The 23,989-nt window shown below is 39.8% G+C and overlaps 1 protein-coding gene across 2 annotated transcripts in view; it reads left to right on the top strand.

The window, feature by feature from the left end:
* Nucleotides 1-23,762, top strand: part of LOC132869708 (copine-8) — a 302,212-nt gene extending 278,450 nt beyond the window's left edge. Inside the window, exons 17-20 of one of the 2 annotated variants that reach the window (XM_060903044.1) lie at nucleotides 1,750-1,852; nucleotides 4,409-4,466; nucleotides 8,886-8,959; nucleotides 20,419-23,762. In XM_060903044.1, coding sequence (XP_060759027.1) covers nucleotides 1,750-1,852; nucleotides 4,409-4,466; nucleotides 8,886-8,959; nucleotides 20,419-20,607 — 424 coding nt within the window. In that variant the 3' untranslated portion in view covers nucleotides 20,608-23,762. Of the gene's footprint in view, nucleotides 1-1,749; nucleotides 1,853-4,408; nucleotides 4,467-7,660; nucleotides 7,706-8,885; nucleotides 8,960-20,418 lie in introns of those variants that run through there. The other variant, XM_060903046.1, reaches the window with a different exon arrangement.
* The last annotated feature ends 227 nt before the right edge of the window (nucleotides 23,763-23,989 follow it).

A 23,989-nucleotide genomic window follows, 5' to 3' on the forward strand; every position in this document is an offset into this window, starting at 1 on the left:
TGATCGGAATACAGCCTTGCAGCAAAATATAGTAAGTGCTTTCAATTTTGACCGTGAGTTGGCTTAGTGGTTAGCGTGTCAAGTCAACTTTATTGTCAAATATGCTATACATGCTCGACATACAGCACAGATGAAAATTCAGTCCTCTCTGACCCACGGTGCAAACAGGCAATGCAATAAATAAAAATAGAATAACTGAAATAAACAATATAAACAGTATAAACACTCTAGATAAGAAATAGACATAGACTAAACACTCACAGGTATATGTATGTCCGCCTCCCGACCGGGAGATCGCGAGTTCTACTCGCAGTCGGGTCATACCAAAGACCATCATAAAAATGTTACGGTACCTACTACTGTCTAGCAAGGCACGCTGCAATACAGATGCGAGTAGGGAAGTCAAACTCTTGTGGTTACCAGAGGACTAGCCCCCCACTGTAACCCTAGCTGTATAGGCGAGAGGCCGAGGGCTATCGAAACGCAGATCAGCGCCACGCCCATATGCCTTAAAGAGTTGGTTAGTACTGGGACAGGACACTGTCTAGGAAGACCAGATTCTGGCGTGAGAGGGACTTTGACTTTTTGTTTTCAATTTTATGAAATGTTTTCTTTTAAAATTTTCCTGAAAATAATTACTGAAGCCAGAATTTTTAACGTATACATCTGCTAATCTGATTGTGTGCTCATCAGCTTGACGTGGAGAAATTAAACGAACTGTTCTGAATAAAAGACATGCTAATATTTGGTGTCCATCTTGCTAAGCAGGAAATGACACCATCTCAGAGGGGTGACATGGAGCGCTGCCCAGCTTAACAGACTCATTACCACTGATTCTCTCTCACACACACACACACACACACACACACACACACACACACACACACACACACACACACACACACATCACTAGAAGGCTGAGCTGTCAGTGCATGCTGCTGTCATCTCTCTGTATGTTTTATCTTGACGTTTTTTTGGCACAGCTCACACCCACACGATTTAATGATGTACAACTAAGCTGTTACAATAACGCTCAGAAATGTGTGCTCTGCGTACGGCTCACAGTCTGACTTTCTATAAATGAGCATGGAAAGTGAGTGAGAGATGGAAAAATGAGAAACAGTCTTTAAACTTTTAAGTAAAGAGAAGAAGCTGCCTATTTGCTCTTTAAATATCACTATGCCTTTCGGGGCCGAGGGAATGAAACGGTTACATGCATCATGGTAAAATAAGATTACATTTCATCTACAAAAACTTAATAATTAAAGATGATGATTAGACAGGACTTAAACAGGACTTGCTGTGTTCATTTCATTTTATTACGTGAAATGTATTTATTTTTTATTACGTTTTTTTAAATGAAGGAACTTCGGCTAAGTTGTTTGCCTTCCCTGTGGCATGAGTGAGTTTAATTGCCAAGGTTGGAAAATTACTGAAATGTACACTGTTAATTGTGTGGTTTTTTAAATTTTATTATAAACATTTATATTCCACATTGCCGCAAATAAGCTTTTACAGATAATCCATGAATAATGCAAAGGTGACAGAGATAGAAAACCATTGTTAAGATCGTTTAGAAAGGAAGCTTGAGGGACATGCGTCCTCCTTGAGTGAGATTAGCAAAGAGACATGACTCAATGTCTCACTTTGTGCCTTGAGATCCCACAAGCAATGGTGTTAGAGGTCAGTCAGGAAACTGTGTTAATGCACTTGATGCTGCCTGACTGTCAGGTCTGTGTTGTCCTGCAGGTACGCCGCCTCTGTGAAGGACGGGTCGCAGTATTTCATCCTCCTCATCATCACAGACGGTGTGATCTCTGACATGGCCCAGACCAAAGAGTCCATCGTCAATGTGAGCATCCCATCACTCACACTTATAGGAGATCAGTCAGCTTGTGTTTGTTTGATACAACAGTATAAAATGATGTAGTGATCAGTCATTCAGTATAATAATTACAAATTAAATTCAAATGTTTTTATCATAACAATTATTCACCGAAGGTGAGGTGAAAATTGGTTCATAATAACTGAGACTTATCTGTTTCAAAAGAAAGTATTTTATGTGACTCGGCGTAGATAAGTGACACGAGTCTGCATGCATTACATTTGCATGCCATTTTTGAAGTTTGAAATAAATGATTTTTTAACATGATTTTCTTTCTTTTTTTCTGTGTATTTATACTAAAACAATTATCCGCCAAAGGCGAGGTGAATATCAGTGAATAATAACCGAGACGAAGTTGAATAATTATGTTTTACAATCCTCCATATATGGAGAAAAAAAACAGTGTTTTGTTGCTGTTCTAACTCCTTTCTAACAGGGTTTGATAGTATTGTTGCGATATTCTGTAGTATAAGAAGAATAAGACACAAAACATGCAGGTTAGGTTAACTGGTGACTCTAAATTGAGCGTAGGTGTGAATGTGAGTGTGAATGGTTGTCTGTGTCTATGTGTCAGCCCTGTGATGACCTGGTGACTTGTCCAAGGTGTACCCTGCCTCGTGCCCATAGTCAGCTGGGATGAGCTCCAGTTTACCCGCAACCCTGCACAGGATAAGCGGTTACGGATAATGGATGGATGGATATAATAATAATAATAATAATACCAAGTGTTGCCAGGTAAAACAAACCTCACCCAGTAGCACTTATGATGAATATAAAGGAAGATATCGTGAAAAAACGATTTTGACCTTTTTGGTGACCTTGACCTTGATTTTGACCTTGTGTGTAAACATACTTGGCCAATAAACATGGTTCTGATTCTCATTCGCTCACCGTACTGCTCTCAGCCAATCAGAACACACCATACTGCTCTCAGCCAATCAGAACACATCTGAATGAATATGAAGGAAGATATCGTGAAAAAAACGATTTTGACCTTTATGGTGACCTTGACCAGATGACCCTCAAAATGTTGGAGGTTCTATTTGAGACCAACCATACCTCGCTCCCTGGTGGACTCCGTCCTGAGCGAGGTAATAATAATAATATGGGCGGCACGGTGGTGTAGTGGTTAGCGCTGTCGTCTCACAGCAAGTAGGTCCAGGTTCAAGCCCCGTGGCCGGCGAGGGCCTTTCTGTGTGGAGTTTGCATGTTCTTCCCGTGTCCGCGTGGGTTTCCTCCGGGTGCTCCGGTTTCCCCCACAGTCCAAAGACATGCAGGTTAGGTTAACTGGTGACTCTAAATTGAGCGTAGGTGTGAATGTGAGTGTGAATGGTTGTCTGTGTCTATGTGTCAGCCCTGTGATGACCTGGCGACTTGTCCAGGGTGTACCCCGCCTTTCGCCCGTAGTCAGCTGGGATAGGCTCCAGCTTGCCTGCGACCCTGTAGAACAGGATAAAGCGGCTACAGATAATGAGATGAATAGTAATAATAATATATACAAATGTACAAAGTAGAAAACACACCAGAGCCCCAGAATTACAAATGTAATACAAATGTATTTCTTTAAACTACTGACTTTGTCGCGAATATTTTGTGTTTTACTCTTCTTATACTACAGAATATAGTAAGAATACTATCAAAACTTGTTAGAAAGGAGTTAGTACAGCAACTAATTACATTATTATTATTATTATTATTATTATTATTATTATTATTATTATTATTAGTTGCTGTACTAACCCCTTTCTAACAAGGTGTGATAGTATTGTTACAGTATACTCTGACCTTGTAATTACAAAGCGTTTCTGTAAGTCACTCAGGACAAGGCTGTCTACCAAATACTCTAAATTTAAATGTAAATATATGGACTTCAGGGCATGGCCCATTCAAAGCCACTCTCATTTCCATATACATATAAACTCGATCAAATTCCTTTTGCCATCTGAGATCTACAGTTAAACCATATTTGCATGAAAGGAATAGGATATGCTAGGCATTATGAAAGAGTTTTATGAAGAGGAGAGATGAGGTTTCATAAACAGAAAGAAAGAATGGAGGTTTCGGTTATGAAAGTCAATAAGTGTAACTGATGGAGTCTGTGAATATCCAGACTTCCCTCAGATTAGTCATGACACAAACCTTCTCTCTCTCTCTTTCTCTCTCGTTCTGTCATTTCGATAGCTCTCGCCTTCTCTCCCCCTTTCTCATCTCTATGGACACCTGTCGTATTAGAAGTGTCACAGAATTTCCTCTTTGAGGACTCTATTACTTTTTCATGCTGGATCCACGGAGGTCTGCGGACAATGTTCACTGCCAGCTCTCATCCATATGGATGACCTGTCGCAGTCAGGCCAGCTCGATACTTCACTCCATTATAGCCAGCCAGAACAGAGCATGGAGCTGAAGAATCTATTCGATTTGTTACCAAAAGTTTTACTGTTTATTCATAACCTGGATAATCAGGGCTGCTTGCGTTTTCTTTATCATAAACCTTAATTGTTTTCTCATTTGTTTCCATTTAAGGCTGCATGTCTTCCCATGTCAATTATCATCGTTGGTGTTGGACCAGCAGAGTTTGATGGTAGGACTCTGTCTATTTTTATTCCTAATACTTCATCTGCATCTTAAATGGTATATATTATGTACTGTGGCTTTACATTATACTCTGAGTATGTAAGTGTGTAGTACATGACTGGCATGGCAAGAACATCTCGAACCAAATCATAATGGATTGCAGTAAAGTGAAATCACAGATTACTGTGTACTGCCATACATCAGTGACCTGCAGCACAACCTTGACAGTAGGGGCATGTACTTAAAGGGGAACTGAAGTTGTTGTTTTTTTTAAGTATTTTTTTGGGCGGGGCGGCACGGTGGTGTAGTGGTTAGCACTGTTGCCTCACAGCAAGAAGGTCCTGGGTTCGAGCCCCGGGGCCGGCGAGGGCCCTTCTGTGTGGAGTTTGCATGTTCTCCCCGTGTCCGCGTGGGTTTCCTCCGGGTGCTCCGGTTTCCCCCACAGTCCAAAGACATGCAGGTTAGGTTAACTGGTGACTCTAAATTGACCGTAGGTGTGAATGTGAGTGTGAATGGTTGTCTGTGTCTATGTGTCAGCCCTGTGATGACCTGGCGACTTGTCCAGGGTGTACCCCGCCTTTCGCCCGTAGTCAGCTGGGATAGGCTCCAGCTTGCCTGCGACCCTGTAGAAGGATAAAGCGGCTAGAGATAATGAGATGAGATTTTTTTGGGCTTTTTTTTCACCTTTATTGGATAGGACAGTGTAGAGACAGGAAACCAGTAGGAGAGAGAGACGGGGAGGGATCGGGAAATTACCTCGGGTCGGAATCAAACCCGGGTCCCCGGATTTATGGTACGGCACCTTATCCAACTGATCCACGACATTACTGGCCGCATTTCGTCATTACTGGCGCACAATTAAAACGTGCCAGATCAAGCGGCTGGTGGGTTTTCAAAATAATAAATGCATGCATATATTTTTGTGATAAATCCATATTATACTGAGCACATTTCCTACATTGATCAATACAAAGTACCTGCATCTTTCAGTTCTTTTAAATCAAGGCCGAATACTTCCTTCTTTGCCGCTGCCTTTTATTAAACCAAATTTGAGACTTTTAATTTGATTTCTTTCAGCGCGACCGCAACGCATGATGGGATATATTGCTTTGGTTAGTGATCATCGGTTGTACACTACAACCCCGATTCCAAAAAAGTTGGGACAAAGTACAAATTGTAAATAAAAACGGAATGCAATGATGTGGACGTTTCAAAATTCCATATTTTATTCAGAATAGAACACAGATGACATATCAAATGTTTAAACTGAGAAACTGTATCATGTAAAGAGAAAAATTAGGTGATTTTAAATTTCATGACAACAACACATCTCAAAAAAGTTGGGACAAGGCCATGTTTACCACTGTGAGACATCCCCTTTTCTCTTTACAACAGTCTGTAAACATCTGGGGACTGAGGAGACAAGTTGCTCAAGTTTAGGGATAGGAATGTTAACCCATTCTTGTCTAATGTAGGATTCTAGTTGCTCAACTGTCTTAGGTCTTTTTTGTCGTATCTTCCGTTTTATGATGCTCCAAATGTTTTCTATGGGTGAAAGATCTGGACTGCAGGCTGGCAGGTTCAGTACCCGGACCTTTCTTCTACGCAGCCATGATGCTGTAATTGATGCAGTATGTGGTTTGACATTGTCATGTTGGAAAATGCAAGGTCTTCCCTGAAAGAGACGTCATCTGGATGGGAGCATATGTTGCTCTAGAACCTGGATATACCTTTCAGCATTGATGGTGTCTTTCCAGATGTGTAAGCTGCCCATGCCACACGCACTAATGCAACCCCGTACCATCAGAGATGCAGGCTTCTGAACTGAGCGCTGATAACAACTTGGGTCGTCCTTCTCCTCTTTAGTCCGAATGACACGGCGTCCCTGATTTCCATACAGAACTTCAAATTTTGATTCGTCTGACCACAGAACAGTTTTCCACTTTGCCACAGTCCATTTTAAATGAGCCTTGGCCCAGAGAAGACGTCTGCGCTTCTGGATCGTGTTTAGATACGGCTTCTTCTTTGAATTATAGGGTTTTAACTGGCAACAGTGGATGGCACGGTGAATTGTGTTCACAGGTAATGTTCTCTGGAAATATTCCTGAGCCCATTTTGTGATTTCCAATACAGAAGCATGCCTGTATGTGATGCAGTGCCGTCTAAGGGCCCGAAGATCACGGTCACCCAGTATGGTTTTCCGGCCTTGACCCTTACGCACAGAGATTCTTCCAGATTCTCTGAATCTTTTGATGATATTATGCACTGTAGATGATGATATGTTCAAACTCTTTGCAATTTTACACTGTCGAACTCCTTTCTGATATTGCTCCACTATTTGTCGGTGCAGAATTAGGGGGATTGGTGATCCTCTTCCCATCTTTACTTCTGAGAGCCGCTGCCACTCCAAGATGCTCTTTTTATACCCAGTCATGTTAATGACCTATTGCCAATTGACCTAATGAGTTGCAATTTGGTCCTCCAGCTGTTCCTTTTTTGTACCTTTAACTTTTCCAGCCTCTTATTGCCCCTGTCCCAACTTTTTTGAGATGTGTTGCTGTCATGAAATTTCAAATGAGCCAATATTTGGCATGAAATTTCAAAATGTCTCACTTTCGACATTTGATATGTTGTCTATGTTCTATTGTGAATACAATATCAGTTTTTGAGATTTGTAAATTATTGCATTCCATTTTTATTTACAATTTGTACTTTGTCCCAACTTTTTTGGAATCGGGGTTGTACTTTTCGTGATGCATTGTGGGATACTTTGAGTGCACTATATAGGGTGTAAATAATCCTCACTAAGGTTTCAGACAGCACTACAAAATGGCGTCCCCACTATACAGTGCCCTATATAGTGAGTAGGGAGCGATTTCGAACACAGAAAACTTCTGGCTTGATTACGTCAGCATTCGAAGGAGAGCGCGCGCGTCTTTTGACAACATTGGCAGATGTTGGTCGCTTTGATTTCCGCTGTACGTTTTACTTCCGTCCTACAATGTCTTGCACAGATCTCAGAGAATCTCATTTACGGCCATTGCACTGACATATGGACTGATATATTACGTAGCATATTTCAAACTCTCATAATTTGCTATAGCAGTGACAAAATAGCTGTCAGAAATGCATTCCTACATTTTATAAAATGAGATAAATAGAATTTTGATAATAAAAAATTTGCCTTCAATTCCCCTTTAGATATTCGCTGAAATCTTCTCAGACCATGGTCTACCAGTTGATGTCCCTGCTCTATAAGAACAACTGTCAGTTTGATATCTTATTTAAATATTTCAGTTTTCCGCATGGGCGGCACGGTGGTGTAGTGGTTAGCGCTGTCGCCTCACAGCAAGACGGTCCGGGTTTGAGCCCCGTGGCCGGCGAGAGCCTTTCTGTGCGGAGTTTGCATGTTGTCCGCGTGGGTTTCCTCCGGGTGCTCTGGTTTCCCCCAAAGACATGCAGGTTAGGTTAACTGGTGACTCTAAATTGACCGTAGGTGTGAATGGTTGTCTGTGTCTACTGGTATGTATCAGCCCTGTGATGACCTGGCGACTTGTCCAGGGTGTACCCTGCCTTTCTCCTGTAGTCAGCTGGGATAGGCTCCAGCTTGCCTGCAACCCTGTAGAACAGGATAAAGCGGCTAGAGATAATGAGATGAGTTTTCCGCATATCTTAAAGTGCATCCTGCTGACTTTTTCATTGATAACCTACCATGTGCACTAAAAAATACACGAATATGGGATTTTAAATGCTGCTTTCTTCTTCTAGGTCTTTTTTTTTAACTTTCTTTCAGTCTGTATTGTACTGAATTACATATCTACTTCATGTTCCACCTGTTCGGATCCTCAGCCTTTCCTCGGTTTCATTCCATTACGTTTGCTATGGAGCTTCTGGCTGCTGCTCCTCTCTCTCTGTCTCTCTCTCTCTCTCTGTCTCTCTCTCTGATTTAGTGCATGACTGAATGTAATTTGCTGGCTGCCTCCTGCTTTATTGTGGCGCTCAATGTAGAGTAGTTGTGCGAGCTCCGTATGAGCGCTGCCTCTGAGAAAGAAAAGTCCATGTAATGTGACAGTGGCATCTCTCTCCAGCTCAAGCACACACACACACATACATCCAGCAGCTTTGCATCACACTGCAGTTCTCACACACACTGACGGTAATGGAGAAGTTGAAATAAATAGTCAGTAGGGACTAACACACTCATATATTCACATATGAACATTTGCACTCTGATCGCTCTTTTTCTCTATTTTTTCTATATCTTTTTCTCCATCTGCCTTCTTTTGACTGTATATCATTCATTCAATTCTCTCTCTCTCTCTCTCTCTCTCTCTTACTCACACACAAACACACACAAACACAGTTTCCATGGCTTTGGTCAAGCATGTGCTAGTGAGCTGATTTTTTTTTCTTTTTCCATCTGCAGCGATGATCGAGTTGGATGGGGATGAGGTCAGGATCTCATCCAGGGGCAGATATGCAGAAAGGGACATTGTGCAAGTATGATGCGCCTCTCTCTCTCTCTCTCTCTCTCTCTCTCTGCAGTTTTAAGTGTAATAAGACATGCTCTCTATCTTGCTCTATCTATCTATCTATCTATCTATCTATCTATCTATCTATCTATCTATCTATCTATCTATCTATCTATCTATCTATCTATCTATCTATTTTTCTGCAGCTTCAAATGTATTAAGACATGATCTCTCTCTCTCTCTCAGACACACACACACACACACACACACACACACACACACACACACACACACACACACACACACTCAATATGACCCAACTTTAACACACACTAAGCCTTAGAAGTCTTTGCATGCTAGTCCAGAGTCTGAATACAACAAGATGTATTAATGTTATCTTTTACAGCTCAGATATTAAAAAAAGAAATATTGTTCTTCTTCATGATTAGAATTGGCCCAGGTGTTTCCATTAAATATTTTCCTATCAGGATCTAATGGTTTTAACGGCTTCCAAAAGCTCATTCTCGATTAATTTACAGATACATAAAAAATGTATATTTGCAAATTCCTTCTCCATAACCACAAAGGGTAGATATCAGTGCTTTCTTGTTTCACTGCACACAGCCTGATGTATCATAGAAATCAGTCTCGTCTCTTAAACTAGCATTATAGAACAGTCTATTAGCATAATGTCACCATCAGAGACCTTTAAATCTGTCACAATTCGCTTGTTAAATCAGACGGGAAACCAACAAACACCAGCAGAGGTTTCCAGGATAGACATCAAACCTGAAATAGCGCATATGACACAATATTTTCTTGGGAAATCTATTAGGGTCAAGTGTAACTACAACACAATTCTCTTAAAAACATGTGAGACCGTTAACAAACAGCGTTTGTGTTTATGCGGGTTCCCTGTGTTAGTGCAAATGAATATCGTTGTATTATCATGGTAGATTGGGTTTTATATATAGTTCACACCATATAGAGGGGTGTGGGAGTGTGTGATTTGAAGGGATCTCTGTGGAATTTGCACTTAATTCACACACACACATACATACATACATACATACATACATACATACATACATATATATATATATATATATATATATATATATATATATATATATATATATATAAAACAACGATATAAAACATGCAGGTCAATGTGTTTTGAAGCAGGGGTTCTCAACCTTTTGCAACCTGGGCCCCACCAAAGCTGGTTCATTGCAGTTGGGGGCCCCTCTTCTCGCCCCGCCCCCATCCTCCCCCCCAAACACACTCACCCGCAGTGACGCCACCCGACCTACAGCACCTTATATCGACCGATAGATAGATAGATAGATAGATAGATAGATAGATAGATAGATAGATAGATAGATAGATAGATAGATAGATAGATAGATAGATAGATAGCCCTGGGCTAGATTATTATTATTATTATTAGTAGTAGTAGTAGTAGTAGTAGTAGCAGCAGTAGTAGCATTATCCATTCCATAGAAATACATAGGCCTATTATCATTATTAGGCTATTGTTATAATTGGCAGTAGCACCACATTTCTAATCTGCTTTCGGGCATTATTATTATTATTAGGCCTATTATTATTATTATTATTATTATTATTATTATTATTGCTGTTGTTGGTTGTTGATATTATTATTATTATTATTATTATTATTATTATTATTATTATTATGCTATTATTATTAATAGGCATTATTATTATTATTATTATTATTATTATTATTATTAGTGTTTTTATTAGGTATTTTATTAGGCTTATCATTAGCTGGCTATTGATATAATTGGGAATTGGGACCAGGCGTGAATTTAGGTTTTACTTTTTACTGTGCCTTTGTGACGTGTGTAATAAAGTTGTAACGATAAGTCTGTAGTAGGCTAAGTCTGTAGTAGGCTAAGGGGGCTAACCAGAGGGAACGTATGGGGCTTATCAGTGAGAAACACGATCGATATCTTTATTCGGGGATTTTATAGTTGCAAATTTTAACGAGGTGTGAATGGTGTACTTACTCGTGTGTGTGTGTGTGTGTGTGTGTGTTAATGTGTGTGTGTGTGGGACAGTTGGATTTTTCACACGCAGGGTGAAAAAGGCAAAGGGGTAGTAGACTAGCAGTAAGAAAACAACAAAAACAACAAATTATTTGGGTAGAGCTGAAATGGGGAAAGCAAAAATACAGTGTGGGGTAGTAGTCTTTAAAAAGACTGTTTGGGTTTTGCGCTGTATCGATGGATTGATGATAGTAGACTAGCGAGAGTCGGCACGAGTTAACTCGGCAAGAAACCAGACCAGTGTGTGTGTGGCAAGCACTCACACAGTGGCCACGGTATGCAGACTCACTCACGTGACGTTGCGTCATGTTCGCGTCACGGGCTTAAAATAACCTACACACAAGATTTTATGATAGATTGATGATAGATTTTATAATAGTATTGATTTGTATGTAATAGTCCAATGTCCTGCATTTTGACATGGGTAAATGTGTTGCATCTGCTTAGCTACTATAGCCTGTTAGCCCCAGATTTTTTTTTTTCCTTCATACATGAAGCCTACTCGCGACCCCCCTGGAGTACCTCCGCGCCCCACCAGGGGGGCGCGCCCCCCCGGTTGAGAACCACTGTTTTGAAGGATGTGAGCAATACTGTATGTGATCTCTGTCAGCCTGTAAAAAGTGTGTTGTTGTTGTTGTGTTTATGTTGGCTTGTTTTGTGTTATGGTTTATGGTGACATTTCATAGTGGAACTGTGTGTATATTAAAATGGTTATTATACTCCCACTCCGAAGGAGGGGGGTATACTGGTTTTTTATTTATCTCTGTCCGTTCGTCCGTATCTCCATCCGTCCGAAATACCCTTTTTCTCAGCAGCCACAAATCATAGCCACTTGGTACCAAACTTCAGCTTGGGGTTCTATACCGTGTATACCGTTTTCAGGTCTGTCACACATCAACTTCCTGTTTACCGACTGAATGTATGTACAAAACATGGATTTACAAAATTTTCGTAACATTTTTCTCGGCAACTACAAATTACAACTGCTTGATATTTTGTATCGAGCTTCAGTTTGGGGTTCTGTACCATGTTTACCGTTTTCAGGTCTGTCGCACATCGACTTCCTGTTTACTGACTTAATGTGTTTACGAAACATATACCGTAGGGTGGATTTTGACGCTATTTCAAGAAGCAAAATGCTATCTCAAAATGACGGTTTACCAGGATGCTATTTGAAATCCCTGGGGAGAACACTGCTCTTTACTTACTTGTTTCAGGGTTCATTATTTGCTGAGGTCAACATTCATAAGAAGTGTCCTATTCCTTCGATTGCTTGCATTCTGATATAAGCGAGAGCGGGGGGATACGTGAGCAGTAGCTCACAATTGATCTTGTTATCCCCCGCCCAAACGAAGTTTGGTGGGGGATATAGAAACGTGTTCCGTCCATCCGTCCGGCTGTCTGTCTGTCTCTGTCCGTCCGTTCACATTTTCGTTTCCGGGCCATATCTTTTTAAAACAACTGAAGATATCTTCATTAAACTTTGTATACATATCAAGCAACCTGTGAACTGTTGCCTTTTTCTATTTTGGATTTTTGAAAAAAAGTATTTTTCAAATTTTTACATAAAAATAGATTTTGACTTAGTTTCTAAGAGCAATGTTCGTTTCCGGAGCATATATCCAAAACTATTCATGATACGGATTTGAAACTTGGTATGCATGTTAACAAGGTGATGTAGATGTGCCTTTTCATACTAGGAAATTTGAGAAATTTTAATTTTTCATGTTTCCATGGAAACAATTTCAGACTTAGTTTCTCAGGTTAGTCTTAGGGGTAGGTTTTGTTTCCGGAGCAGAACTTGAAAACCATGAGTGGTATGGTCTTGAAAGTTGGTATATGTGTTGATTAAGTAATGTATATGTGCCTTTTGCTACTTAGAAATGTGAAAAAAATTTAATTTTTAGCTTACCTGGACCAAAGGTCCAGTGGGCTTATGCCATGGGCTGCTGAGGTCAGTGTAAAGAGGTAGGGTTGGTTTCCTGCAGCAGAACTTGAAAAATGTGACATATAATATTTTGAAACTTGGTATATACAGTAGGATGGGGGATATAGACGACTCTGTCTTCTTGTTAAAATAGAACCGCATCTATTTCCAATGAAAAACTTCAGAAAAATGACTTTTGGAAACAAATTTCAAGCAAGTGTATGTCTTTAGATCAAAATGTCTTTGTGACAAAAGCACTTGCAATCTAATCAGCAACTTTTAAAGCCTTTGGTCGGGTTTATTTCAGTACAAGCAGAGCACTAGCTTTTCTTTCACTTTAATGAAAGAAATAAAGCATTTAGTCTTGTGAAAAGTGTTATATTTGTATTATGACCTCATATTTTCAGCTTTACTGTTAGTCACATGACTGGCATGTTATTGGATTGGTGTCCTTTGGGTAAGAAAAAAAACATGTTTTCATCTCACATGAACCTTTGATTGTTGTTAGCGTGTGATATTCCTGTCTCATAGGCATGCCTGTTTCTTATATTCCCAGATTTTATGAGAGAGTACCAGAGGCTGCTGTTACTGCACCTTTAATAATGTGTATATTAGCATGTTCGAAGGCATTAGAAGAGGTACAAAGCTTCAATTGTAGTGAATTTGTTTCACTTCAGCCCCCTCAACCTAATTAGAGCAGATGGAGGGAGACTCCTACAGCCGTCTGTCTCGCTCTTTTCCTATTCCCACTTCTCTACAGTGTTCTCTCTTCCTTCATCTGTCCCTCCTTCCAACAACATTTTAGCAGCCACACTAACTCGATTTCTGATCTATTTCCTCATCATAGTGAGCCTAAGAGGCATGTCTGACTGAGCAAAAATTCACACTCAAACACCTGCGCATCTGACCCTGTCTCTCCTCTCAATCGCATTGCAGTTCATTTCTCTGAGTTTTAAGTAAAAGCTGTAACTCTTAAGGTAATTTGGCTCTCGTTTCAAGATGCTTTTAACCTGATTGCCATTGTGTGGCTGATGCCTCAGCAGTACTATTATGCAGATGTTGAATATTTCGTTCACTTAAAAGCCATGTATGCTGGATAAATGCTGTTTTCAAATCAGCATTGCAAATTTTTTTGTAAAACCCTGAACAAATTCTTGTCTTGGGCACATTCTGGTCACCGGAGACTTTTACGTCATGTTCTATTCTTTGAGTGAGGATTGCGGTGTTAAAAATGAGATCAACAATCATCACAGCTGCACTGTCAGAAATAGAGGTACAGTAGGAGTCCATTTCTGTCCCCTGAGGTACAATCAACACGAATGTACTCCCCAGGGCTCATTATTGGACCTCAAGGAAACTATTTGTACCTTTTTAGGGTCGAAAAGGTACATATACGTTCCCAAATATTCCATAAAGGATACATACCTTCGAGGGTACTGCACCACTGACAAGCCATGGTACCCCTAAAGGTACAATAAGCTACTTTATTTTGAGTGTAGAAGTTAACATTTTTTTAGCAAAAGTACTGTTGCACTGACTAAACATGGGCTCTTAATACTTCTTCTAAAAAAGTCTAAACTCACATCACAGTTTCTCATTTTAACTCTGAAAAGTAGCTTTTTTTATTCTAATATGAGTGATTCCACGCTTATGGGTACTGAAATGGGGACATGAACTTATTTTTAAAAATTCACCTAAAACCATTTCTTTTTTTTACCATCAGGTCACAAAACATGTAAGTTTTAATGAATGATATGTTAAAAGATAACTTTAATTTTCTGAGATGTAATAAAAACATATTTATATGCCAAAGTCAGAACGTAACAAAAGTGTTGTGGACATATATATTCTCAATTTTAACAATGTAGAATTACTTTTTGAAACATAGGAAGGTGATGTTTTAGCAAATATAATTAATAAACGTGTGTAGTAGAATAAACATACACATTCTTTCAATAAGATTGACATGGTATATAGCTAGATTGTAATTAATTTGTAACAGACGCGAGATGGACAATCGTACTGTAACAGAAGTAATGTAACAGACATCATTTTGGAACTCATAGGCTTGACGTTGGCATATAAATATGTTTTTATTACATATCAGAAAATTAAAGTTATCTTTTAACATATCATTCATTAAAGATTACATGTTTTGTGACCTCATTTCATCTCATTATCTCTAGCCGCTTTATCCTGTTCTACAGGGTCGCAGGCAAGCTGGAGCCTATCCCAGCTGACTACAGGTGAAAGGCAGGGTACACCCTGGACAAGTCGCCAGGTCATCACAGGGCTGACACATAGACACAGACAACCATTCACACTCACATTCACACCTACGGTCAATTTAGAGTCACCAGTTAACCTAACCTGCATGTCTTTGGACTGTGGGGGAAACCGGAGCACCCGGAGGAAACCCACGCGGACACGGGGAGAACATACAAACTCTGCACAGAAAGGCCCTCGCCGGCCACGGGGCTCGAACCCGGACCTTCTTGCTGTGAGGCGACAGCGCTAACCACTACACCACCATGCCGCCTGTTTTGTGACCTGATGGTAAAAAAAGAAATGGTTTTAGGTGAATAAGTTCATGTCCCAATTTCAGTACCCATAAGCGTGGAATCACTCATATACATTTTGCGAAATGCACAAATAATTAACACGATTTGTTTGCTTTTCACATACAGCTAATTAGCAGATAATTTCTTGCCTTGTGATGCTGCAAGCAAAATGTCAACTTTTGGTCTTGTGCAAAAAAAAAAATAGCCAGGGTAATTTTTATCCCTCAGCCACTTATAATTGTAATTCGAAGACTTCATGCTAATATTAACACTAGTATAATAACTGTGGGTGGTGTTTGTAATTGGAGAGGATTGAAATATCATTACCTTGATATTCATCAGTTCTTTCTTCTCAAGGCCTCTCACCCTGCTTCTCTGTTAGAGAAAAATAAGAATTTATTATTTATTTTTTTAGCATCCACATGCCACGGCATTGACAGCACACTGAATTGGATTTCCAGTTAAACTTGAGGAGACACTATTACATGTAGAGAAATGGTATTCGATATTGCCCACTGTAAGTAGTTCACGAATTACATAACTGACTACAATTATGGCTTACAAACGCACAGGCAAAATAAAAATTGACCACTGCAGTTGGCACCTAAGCTTTGAACTCAAATCACATCTCTGAGTGGTCATTTAATACTGTATTACAAGGCACATCATGCAAATGTAATAATTTCTATCTAGCTTATGTTCATTTAAATCACCTTTGTAATAATAATAATAATAATAATAATAATAATAAATCACAGTTCTGTTTTTATAGGGCCTTTCTAACACTCAAAATAGGAAAAAGACTAAGAGGAAGAAGAAAGGGAAGAATGTTGGGAGAAAAGATATGTTTTAAGATATGTTGACTCCTAAAAATAGTCCTGAGGGATGGCATTTGACAGTCTGCTCGTGTTGTACATATTGTGTTCAAAACCCTTGAGTCTTAGCAACCCCAGAGCAATCGTGAAGCCAATACACTTATGTAGTTGTACAAAAGGTTTCTGCTTCATTGCATCTCAGGGACATTTGCTATACCACTGTCTTCTCTGGATTGCTCCTGATGAACATAAACCTGCAGTCACATTTCTGCAAAGTTGCCTGGTGCCAATGTCTGTTGTTAAAGGTGCCATACACAAACATATATTGCACTGAATTGAATTATCATATAGCCATTCATTTTGCATTCGAACAAATCAGATATTCCTCAAATCCAGCTTTTTTTTTTCCATAGATAGGCTCATTACTCAAATGTGTACATTAATATTTTGGCTATTTATTACAGCCAGAGAGAGTTTTCTATTCTGGAAGTTTTGACTGAAAGAACACTTTAGGTCCAAGTCTACAATTTTATAGGGTTTTTTCTTCTTTTTTAATAGGTTTCTGAGTTATTGAGGTTTGGATTAAGCCCATCCAATTCATGTCACCAGTCAAACAGGCTATGAGAACTACACTGCCGGGCCAAAAAAATGTCACACACACTAATATGTTGTTGGACCACCTTCAGCTTTGATTACAGTGTGCATTCACCGTGGCATTGTTTCGACAACCTTATACAACATTTATTTCCATCCAGAGTTAGTTTATTTTTTGCCGAAATCTTGCATTGATGATGGGAGAGTCGAACCACTTAGTAAAGTCTTCTCCAGCACATCCCAAAGACTTTCAATGGGGTTAAGGTCAGGACTCTGTGGTGGCCAATTCATGTGTGAAAATGATTCTTCACGCTCCCTGAACCTCTCTTTCACTATTTGAACCCGATGAATCCCAGCATTGTCGTCCTGGAATATGCCCATGGCATCAGGGAAGAAAAATGTCCGTTGATGTGAAGCTGGTCATTCAGTCCATTCAGATCGTCAGCTTACTTCATTTTACTGCCACATACCTGACCAATTGCTGAGTCTCGACCTGACCCACTGAAGCAACCACAGATCATAACACTGCCTCCAGAGGCTTGTAAAGTGGCCACTATGCATGATGGGTACATCGCTTCATGTGCTTCCCTTCTTATCCTGACACACCCATCACTCTAGAATCAGGCAAATCTGGACCCATCAGATCACATGACCTTTTTCCGTTGCTCCAGAGTCCAATCTTTATGCTCCCTAGCAAATTGAAGCATTTTTGTCTGATTAGCCAAACTAACAAACGGTTTTCTTATGGCCACACAGCTGTTTAGCCAATAATTTTGACCCGTCTGAAACACAATAACATTTTTCAATGACCACGGGATATATTTTCCGACATGGCTGTTTAAGAAATGAGAAGCTACTCACTGCATCAGTTAGAGTTAAAGTAATGGTTGCTTTAAATGAAACACATTAATCACTGCAGTAATTATCCAATCCAAGGCTCTTAACTATTTGCTTATTTAACTCCAAATGGTGGCTTTTTTTGGCCAGACAGTGTAGAATAAACTACAACCCCGATTCCAAAAAAGTTGGGACAAAGTACAAATTGTAAATAAAAACGGAATGCAATAATTTACAAATCTCAAAAACTGATATTGTATTCACAATAGAACAAAGACAACATATCAAATGTCGAAAGTGAGACATTTTGAAATTTCATGCCAAATATTGGCTCATTTGAAATTTCATGACAGCAACACATCTCAAAAAAGTTGGGACAGGGGCAATAAGAGGCTGGAAAAGTTAAAGGTACAAAAAAGGAACAGCCGGAGGACCAAATTGCAACTCATTAGGTCAATTGGCAATAGGTCATTAACATGACTGGGTATAAAAAGAGCATCTTGGAGTGGCAGCGGCTCTCAGAAGTAAAGATGGGAAGAGGATCACCAATCCCCCTAATTCTGCGCCGACAAATAGTGGAGCAATATCAGAAAGGAGTTCGACAGTGTAAAATTGCAAAGAGTTTGAACATATCATCATCTACAGTGCATAATATCATCAAAAGATTCAGAGAATCTGGAAGAATCTCTGTGCGTAAGGGTCAAGGCCAGAAAACCATACTGGGTGCCCGTGATCTTCGGGCCCTTAGACAGCACTGCATCACATACAGGCATGCTTCTGGATTGGAAATCACAAAATGGGCTCAGGAATATTTCCAGAGAACATTATCTGTGAACACAATTCACCGTGCCATCCGCCGTTGCCAGCTAAAACTCTATAGTTCAAAGAAGAAGCCGTATCTAAACATGATCCAGAAGCGCAGACGTCTTCTCTGGGCCAAGGCTCATTTAAAATGGACTGTGGCAAAGTGGAAAACTGTTCTGTGGTCAGACAAATGAAAATTTGAAGTTCTTTATGGAAATCAGGGACGCCGTGTCATTCGGACTAAAGAGGAGAAGGACGACCCAAGTTGTTATCAGCGCTCAGTTCAGAAGCCTGCATCTCTGATGGTATGGGGTTGCATTAGTGCGTGTGGCATGGGCAGCTTACACATCTGGAAAGACACCATCAATGCTGAAAGGTATATCCAGGTTCTAGACTCTAGAACCTGGATATACCTTTCAGCATTGATGGTACAACAAAAAAAGACCTAAGACAGTTGAGCAACTAGAATCCTACATTAGACAAGAATGGGTTAACATTCCTATCCCTAAACTTGAGCAACTTGTCTCCTCAGTCCCCAGACGTTTACAGACTGTTGTAAAGAGAAAAGGGGATGTCTCACAGTGGTAAACATGGCCTTGTCCCAACTTTTTTGAGATGTGTTGTTGTCATGAAATTTAAAATCACCTAATTTTTCTCTTTAAATGATACATTTTCTCAGTTTAAACATTTGATATGTCATCTATGTTCTATTCTGAATAAAATATGGAATTTTGAAACTTCCACATCATTGCATTCCGTTTTTATTTACAATTTGTACTTTGTCCCAACTTTTTTGGAATCGGGGTTGTAGAAGAACTCAAAAGTAAATACACTATAGTAATAAATACACTATACAGCTAAATTTGACCTTCACAGGACCCTGACCTCAACCCTACTGAACACATTTTGAATAAACAGGAATGTTGACTGCATCCAAGACCTCCTCACCCAACATCATGAATACTCTTGGCGCCGAAAGAACACAAATCCCCACAGCCACGCTCCAAAATCCTTCCCAGAAGAGTGGATACTATTATAACAGCAAAATGGAGGTTAAATCTAGAATAGGATATTCAAAAAGCACATATGGATGTAACGGTCAGGTGTCCACAATCTTTTGGCCATATAGAGTATAATAATTTTGATAATGATGGGTTGTGATTACCACCACCATAACTAGCTAAAAAAAATAGGTACCCTATGGGTACATGTGGCTACTGCTGATAAATAAAATTGTTTTCTGATACCATATCCATACAGTAAGTATAGCATATATCCATCCATCCATCCATCCATCCATCCATCCATCCATTATCTGTAGCCGCTTATCCTGTACAGGGTCGCAGGCAAGCTGGAGCCTATCCCAGCTGACTGTCGGCGGGAGGAGGGGTACACCCTGGATAAGTCGCCAGGTGGTAATCGAACTTGATCAGGATAAGTGCTGATTGGTTATGAAGTTTCGCTATTGTTACACTCATTCTTACATTATTATAACACGATGACATAGTGGCTTCGCCACTCGTTCTTGTGTACCTTTGACAACGCAAGATCAACTGTTCGTATCGTGAGATCACGATTCGCCGTTCTGGTGATTTGTAATGCTTATGCGTATGTGCATGCGCAGTGCACTATTGTTACACTCATTCTTGCATTCTTACAACACGATGACATAGTGGCTACTGCCTCACTTCGCTTCTATGAGGCAGTAGCCACAAAAAAAAATCATAGCCCCATTGGCTATACTTCGGACCCCACTTGGAGAACTACTGTTCTAGATATTCAGCTGTTTCCATTTTTTAGTGAACTCTTTCCTCCACTTTATTATCTTAGCCCTGCTTAACCTTAAACATCTCTGTTTCTCTGTTCACTGACAGTTTGTCCCGTTTCGAGATTACATTGACCGAACAGGGAACCACATCCTCAGCATGGCACGGCTGGCAAAGGACGTGCTGGCCGAGATCCCAGACCAGTTCCTGTCCTACATGAGGACCAGAGGCATCAAACCTTTACCAGCACCACCTCCTTACACACCACCAGGACAGCCGCTACAGACCCAGATCTGACCCGCTCTCATCCGTATCTCTCTTTCTTTCTGAATCTCCTAATGATGTGGAGGGGCATTTCCCCCCCTTCTCTATCTGTCTCTCTCTCACATTGCACTATAGGCACTGGAAGGTTGAAGACACCGTGGCCAAACAGGGCCAGTGAGGCCTGATTTACTTCCATAACAAGCGTTCTTCTGTCAGGGTCCTCTCTCTCTCTCTCTCTCTCTCTCTCTCTCTCTCTCTCTCTCTCTTTCTGTCAGAGCCTGGCTTATCTCTTGTAGCCTCACTAAACTGGACTGAGCTTGACCTTTGTTTGGGCTCGCTTTTGGACTGGAGAAAAAAGACAGGATCAGTTGATATGTGTTTCTTGGAGCTGCATGCTTTTCCAGGAGAAGGGCCGAGGTTCTGCTTCCTCTGGCCTCAAATCACTGAACTGTTGTAAATAACTTTGGAAACTGATCATTTCCTTTGACTTATGTATATTTCTCTCTCTCTCTCTCTAAGCTCTCACTCAGTGTTTACATGTTAATGATTTTCTTACTGTTGGATACTTTTATATAAGCGTAAACTTTCAGTATGAACTTTGGAATACGACTTCTATCTGCGTGTTGTCTTTGCCACGCATGTCAGGCACTTACTGTCACATTAACTGCATTGCATGGCATGGAGTAACAGCCAGCTCCGCTTTGTGATGCATGAAGGCCATGTTCGACTTCATCTCTTTCTTTCTTTCTTTCTTTCTTTCTTTCTTTCTTTCTTTCTTTCTTTCTTTCTTTCCCTTTCTCTCACATCACTCTGGCACAAGCGTGGTGCGTGTGTGTGTGTGTGTGTGTGTGTGTGTGTGTGTGTGTGTGTGTGTGTGTGTGTGTCTCAAAATGTGTTCTGTTGTGTCAAAACTTTAGCAGCTGCTCTCAAATAGGATTTGAGACTATGAGCCCAGTGGTCAAAAACACAGATGCCATTGTTTTCTTCCATTTCTTTCCTGTTCATATTTAGCAAAACAGTGCAGGTGTTTTATTGGTTTGTAAATCATAAGTGTTGTGTAAATTTTTTTTTTAAAAGTCGTTATAATTTTATAATCTTAATTAGAGTTGCCCAAAGATGTGGATAAAAAGCACAGTTTACCAGTTTCATAGATGTGAATGCTCATAGGACAGGATTTCTGCAGAGGAACATCTGTACTAAAACAGATTCAGAAGGTTTTCCCCAGACACCAAGCAATTATTAAAGCATAATTAAAAATATTTAACAGTTATTCCACGAAATCGAGTCATACACAAGCTGATAGCCAACGAGGCGCGTAGCACCGAGTTGGCTATAAGCCGTGTACGATGAGATTGAGTGGAATTACTGTTTTATTCTATGCACATTCACTGGATTTTGAGAAACAGAGCATTTTTATTTTTTGCAAATTCGATAAACAAAAGCTTTATACAAAACGTCCAACAAAATAATTTCCGTTTAGAATGTAAACAAGCCGGCGAAATGACAGGAGCAATTTGTGAAAAATGCAATAATGATAATTCTTGAAAAATTAAAGATAAGTTCTTACCATCAAGTACTTTTATTCCATATTTTGTTGCCTTTTTTTTTTTTGTATTTTTGGGGTTTTGTTTTTGAGTTGAGTTTTTGTTTCGTCCTCGGTTGGTTCAGCAACACGCGCCGCCATTTTGTTTTTCTCTACTCACGGTACATGAGCTGATAGCCTAGTAGTAGAGTAGCCAATCAGAGCTCATATCCAGTGAATGTGGATAGAATAAAACACAATATCTTGTGTTAAGACAAATCTTCCTTCTGTACTGCAAAACTTTCTGCTTTGCATGAGTCTTGATTTAAAAAAAAAAATCTAATTTGTCAGTCCGAACAAGTCTGGGTAGGTCCTTTATGGTAGGTAGGGCTGTTATGTTTCAAGTAGCATTATAAATGCATTATAATTAATTGCCTTTAAGCATCGAATGATAATTAGTGACCAAGGTTTTTTTTTCCCATACAAAAAACAATGAAGAAAGCCAGACAGAGTTCAGGCCCCATGAAATAATGTGAACAGCATAATACTGTATGTAGCAAATGGAATTTGAAGACAAAATGAACACCTCACAAAATGTATCTGTTTTTTTTTTTCTTTTTTTTTTTTCTGGTCTGTATTCTCAGACTAGCATAGCTAGTGTAGCCGATTGTTTTGGGTGACAGCCTCATGTCATCCGGTTCCACAGTCTTTCATGTAGCTAGCTGCCTCTGTGAATGGGAGCGTGAATCGCGAGTTACTTTCTCACTTGAGTTAGTAATATGAATTTTAATGGCTGATCTGCCATTAATTGCAATCAGGAATTTATACAGTGAAGAACTGATTTACAGTCTTACACAGCTTTTTTAAAGGCTTCATAAATACAAATCTTATATGAACTACAGGCCATTCGAGTTCAGAGGAATGGTGTACGTGTGTGTGCATCTGTGTGTGTGTGTGTGTGTGTGTGTCTGTGTGTGTGTGTGTGTGTGTGCATGCATGTTGCAATCACTAACATCAGGAGTACCAGCTGAGATTTTTGCTCCTTGAAAGCTCCTTTTCTGCGCCCCTCAGCTCAAGCATGGTTCACAACACCACAGCTTCGCCACGTGCGTGTGTGTGTGTGTATGTGGATGTATATGTGTGGTGTGCATGAGTGGTGGTGGTGATGGACTAATCCGACAGAATTCATGAGAGACGTGATTTCATTCACATGAACTCTTGTTTACTGAAAATATCCAAATATATTGTATGCTTGTCATATCTTAATATATAATGTGCACTATGTTTGCATGTACAGTTTTACATGAGATGCACTAGTTCTTTTTGTTATTAATAGAGTGTTTCGGGGGGTGGGAAATGTTTTAAAAATGTCAAAGTATCTGTACAAAATGGCCTTAATTTCTCACTGAATTCTTGGAATTGTGCAATGCCTTCAGATATGAATTGTTCTATATTTTGTGTCAGTGTAGAATTGCTTTCTAGTGTATATTCTCTTTGCACAGATTCATGTATGGAAAAAAATCATATTGTACTTTTTGCTAATCGGTGATTAATCAGAGAAAGCATGATTGCAGTACTGATTGTCTGTTAAATCCATATGACTAAATAATTATTTCTGTATCAAAGTATGGATTTTGGAATAAATATTCTTACTAAACACACTACAGTTAAAGGCTCTGCTTGTGTTAAGTGGACACGCCACTCCAAGAGCGTTTCTAGCTACTGAAAAGACCAGGGGCTGAGTCAAGTTTTCCTGGGCCTTGTATTTTTTAAGGGAGATTGGCATCCATAGGTTGGAGACGTTATCTCTAACTTTACAAGAAATGTTATCATCCACACACATTCAAAGATTATGACATCTTTATTAGTGACTTTTACACTGCTCTTTTTAAA

This window comes from Neoarius graeffei, chromosome 21, assembly GCF_027579695.1.
Source record: "Neoarius graeffei isolate fNeoGra1 chromosome 21, fNeoGra1.pri, whole genome shotgun sequence".
Taxonomy (NCBI): Eukaryota; Metazoa; Chordata; class Actinopteri; order Siluriformes; family Ariidae; genus Neoarius; species Neoarius graeffei.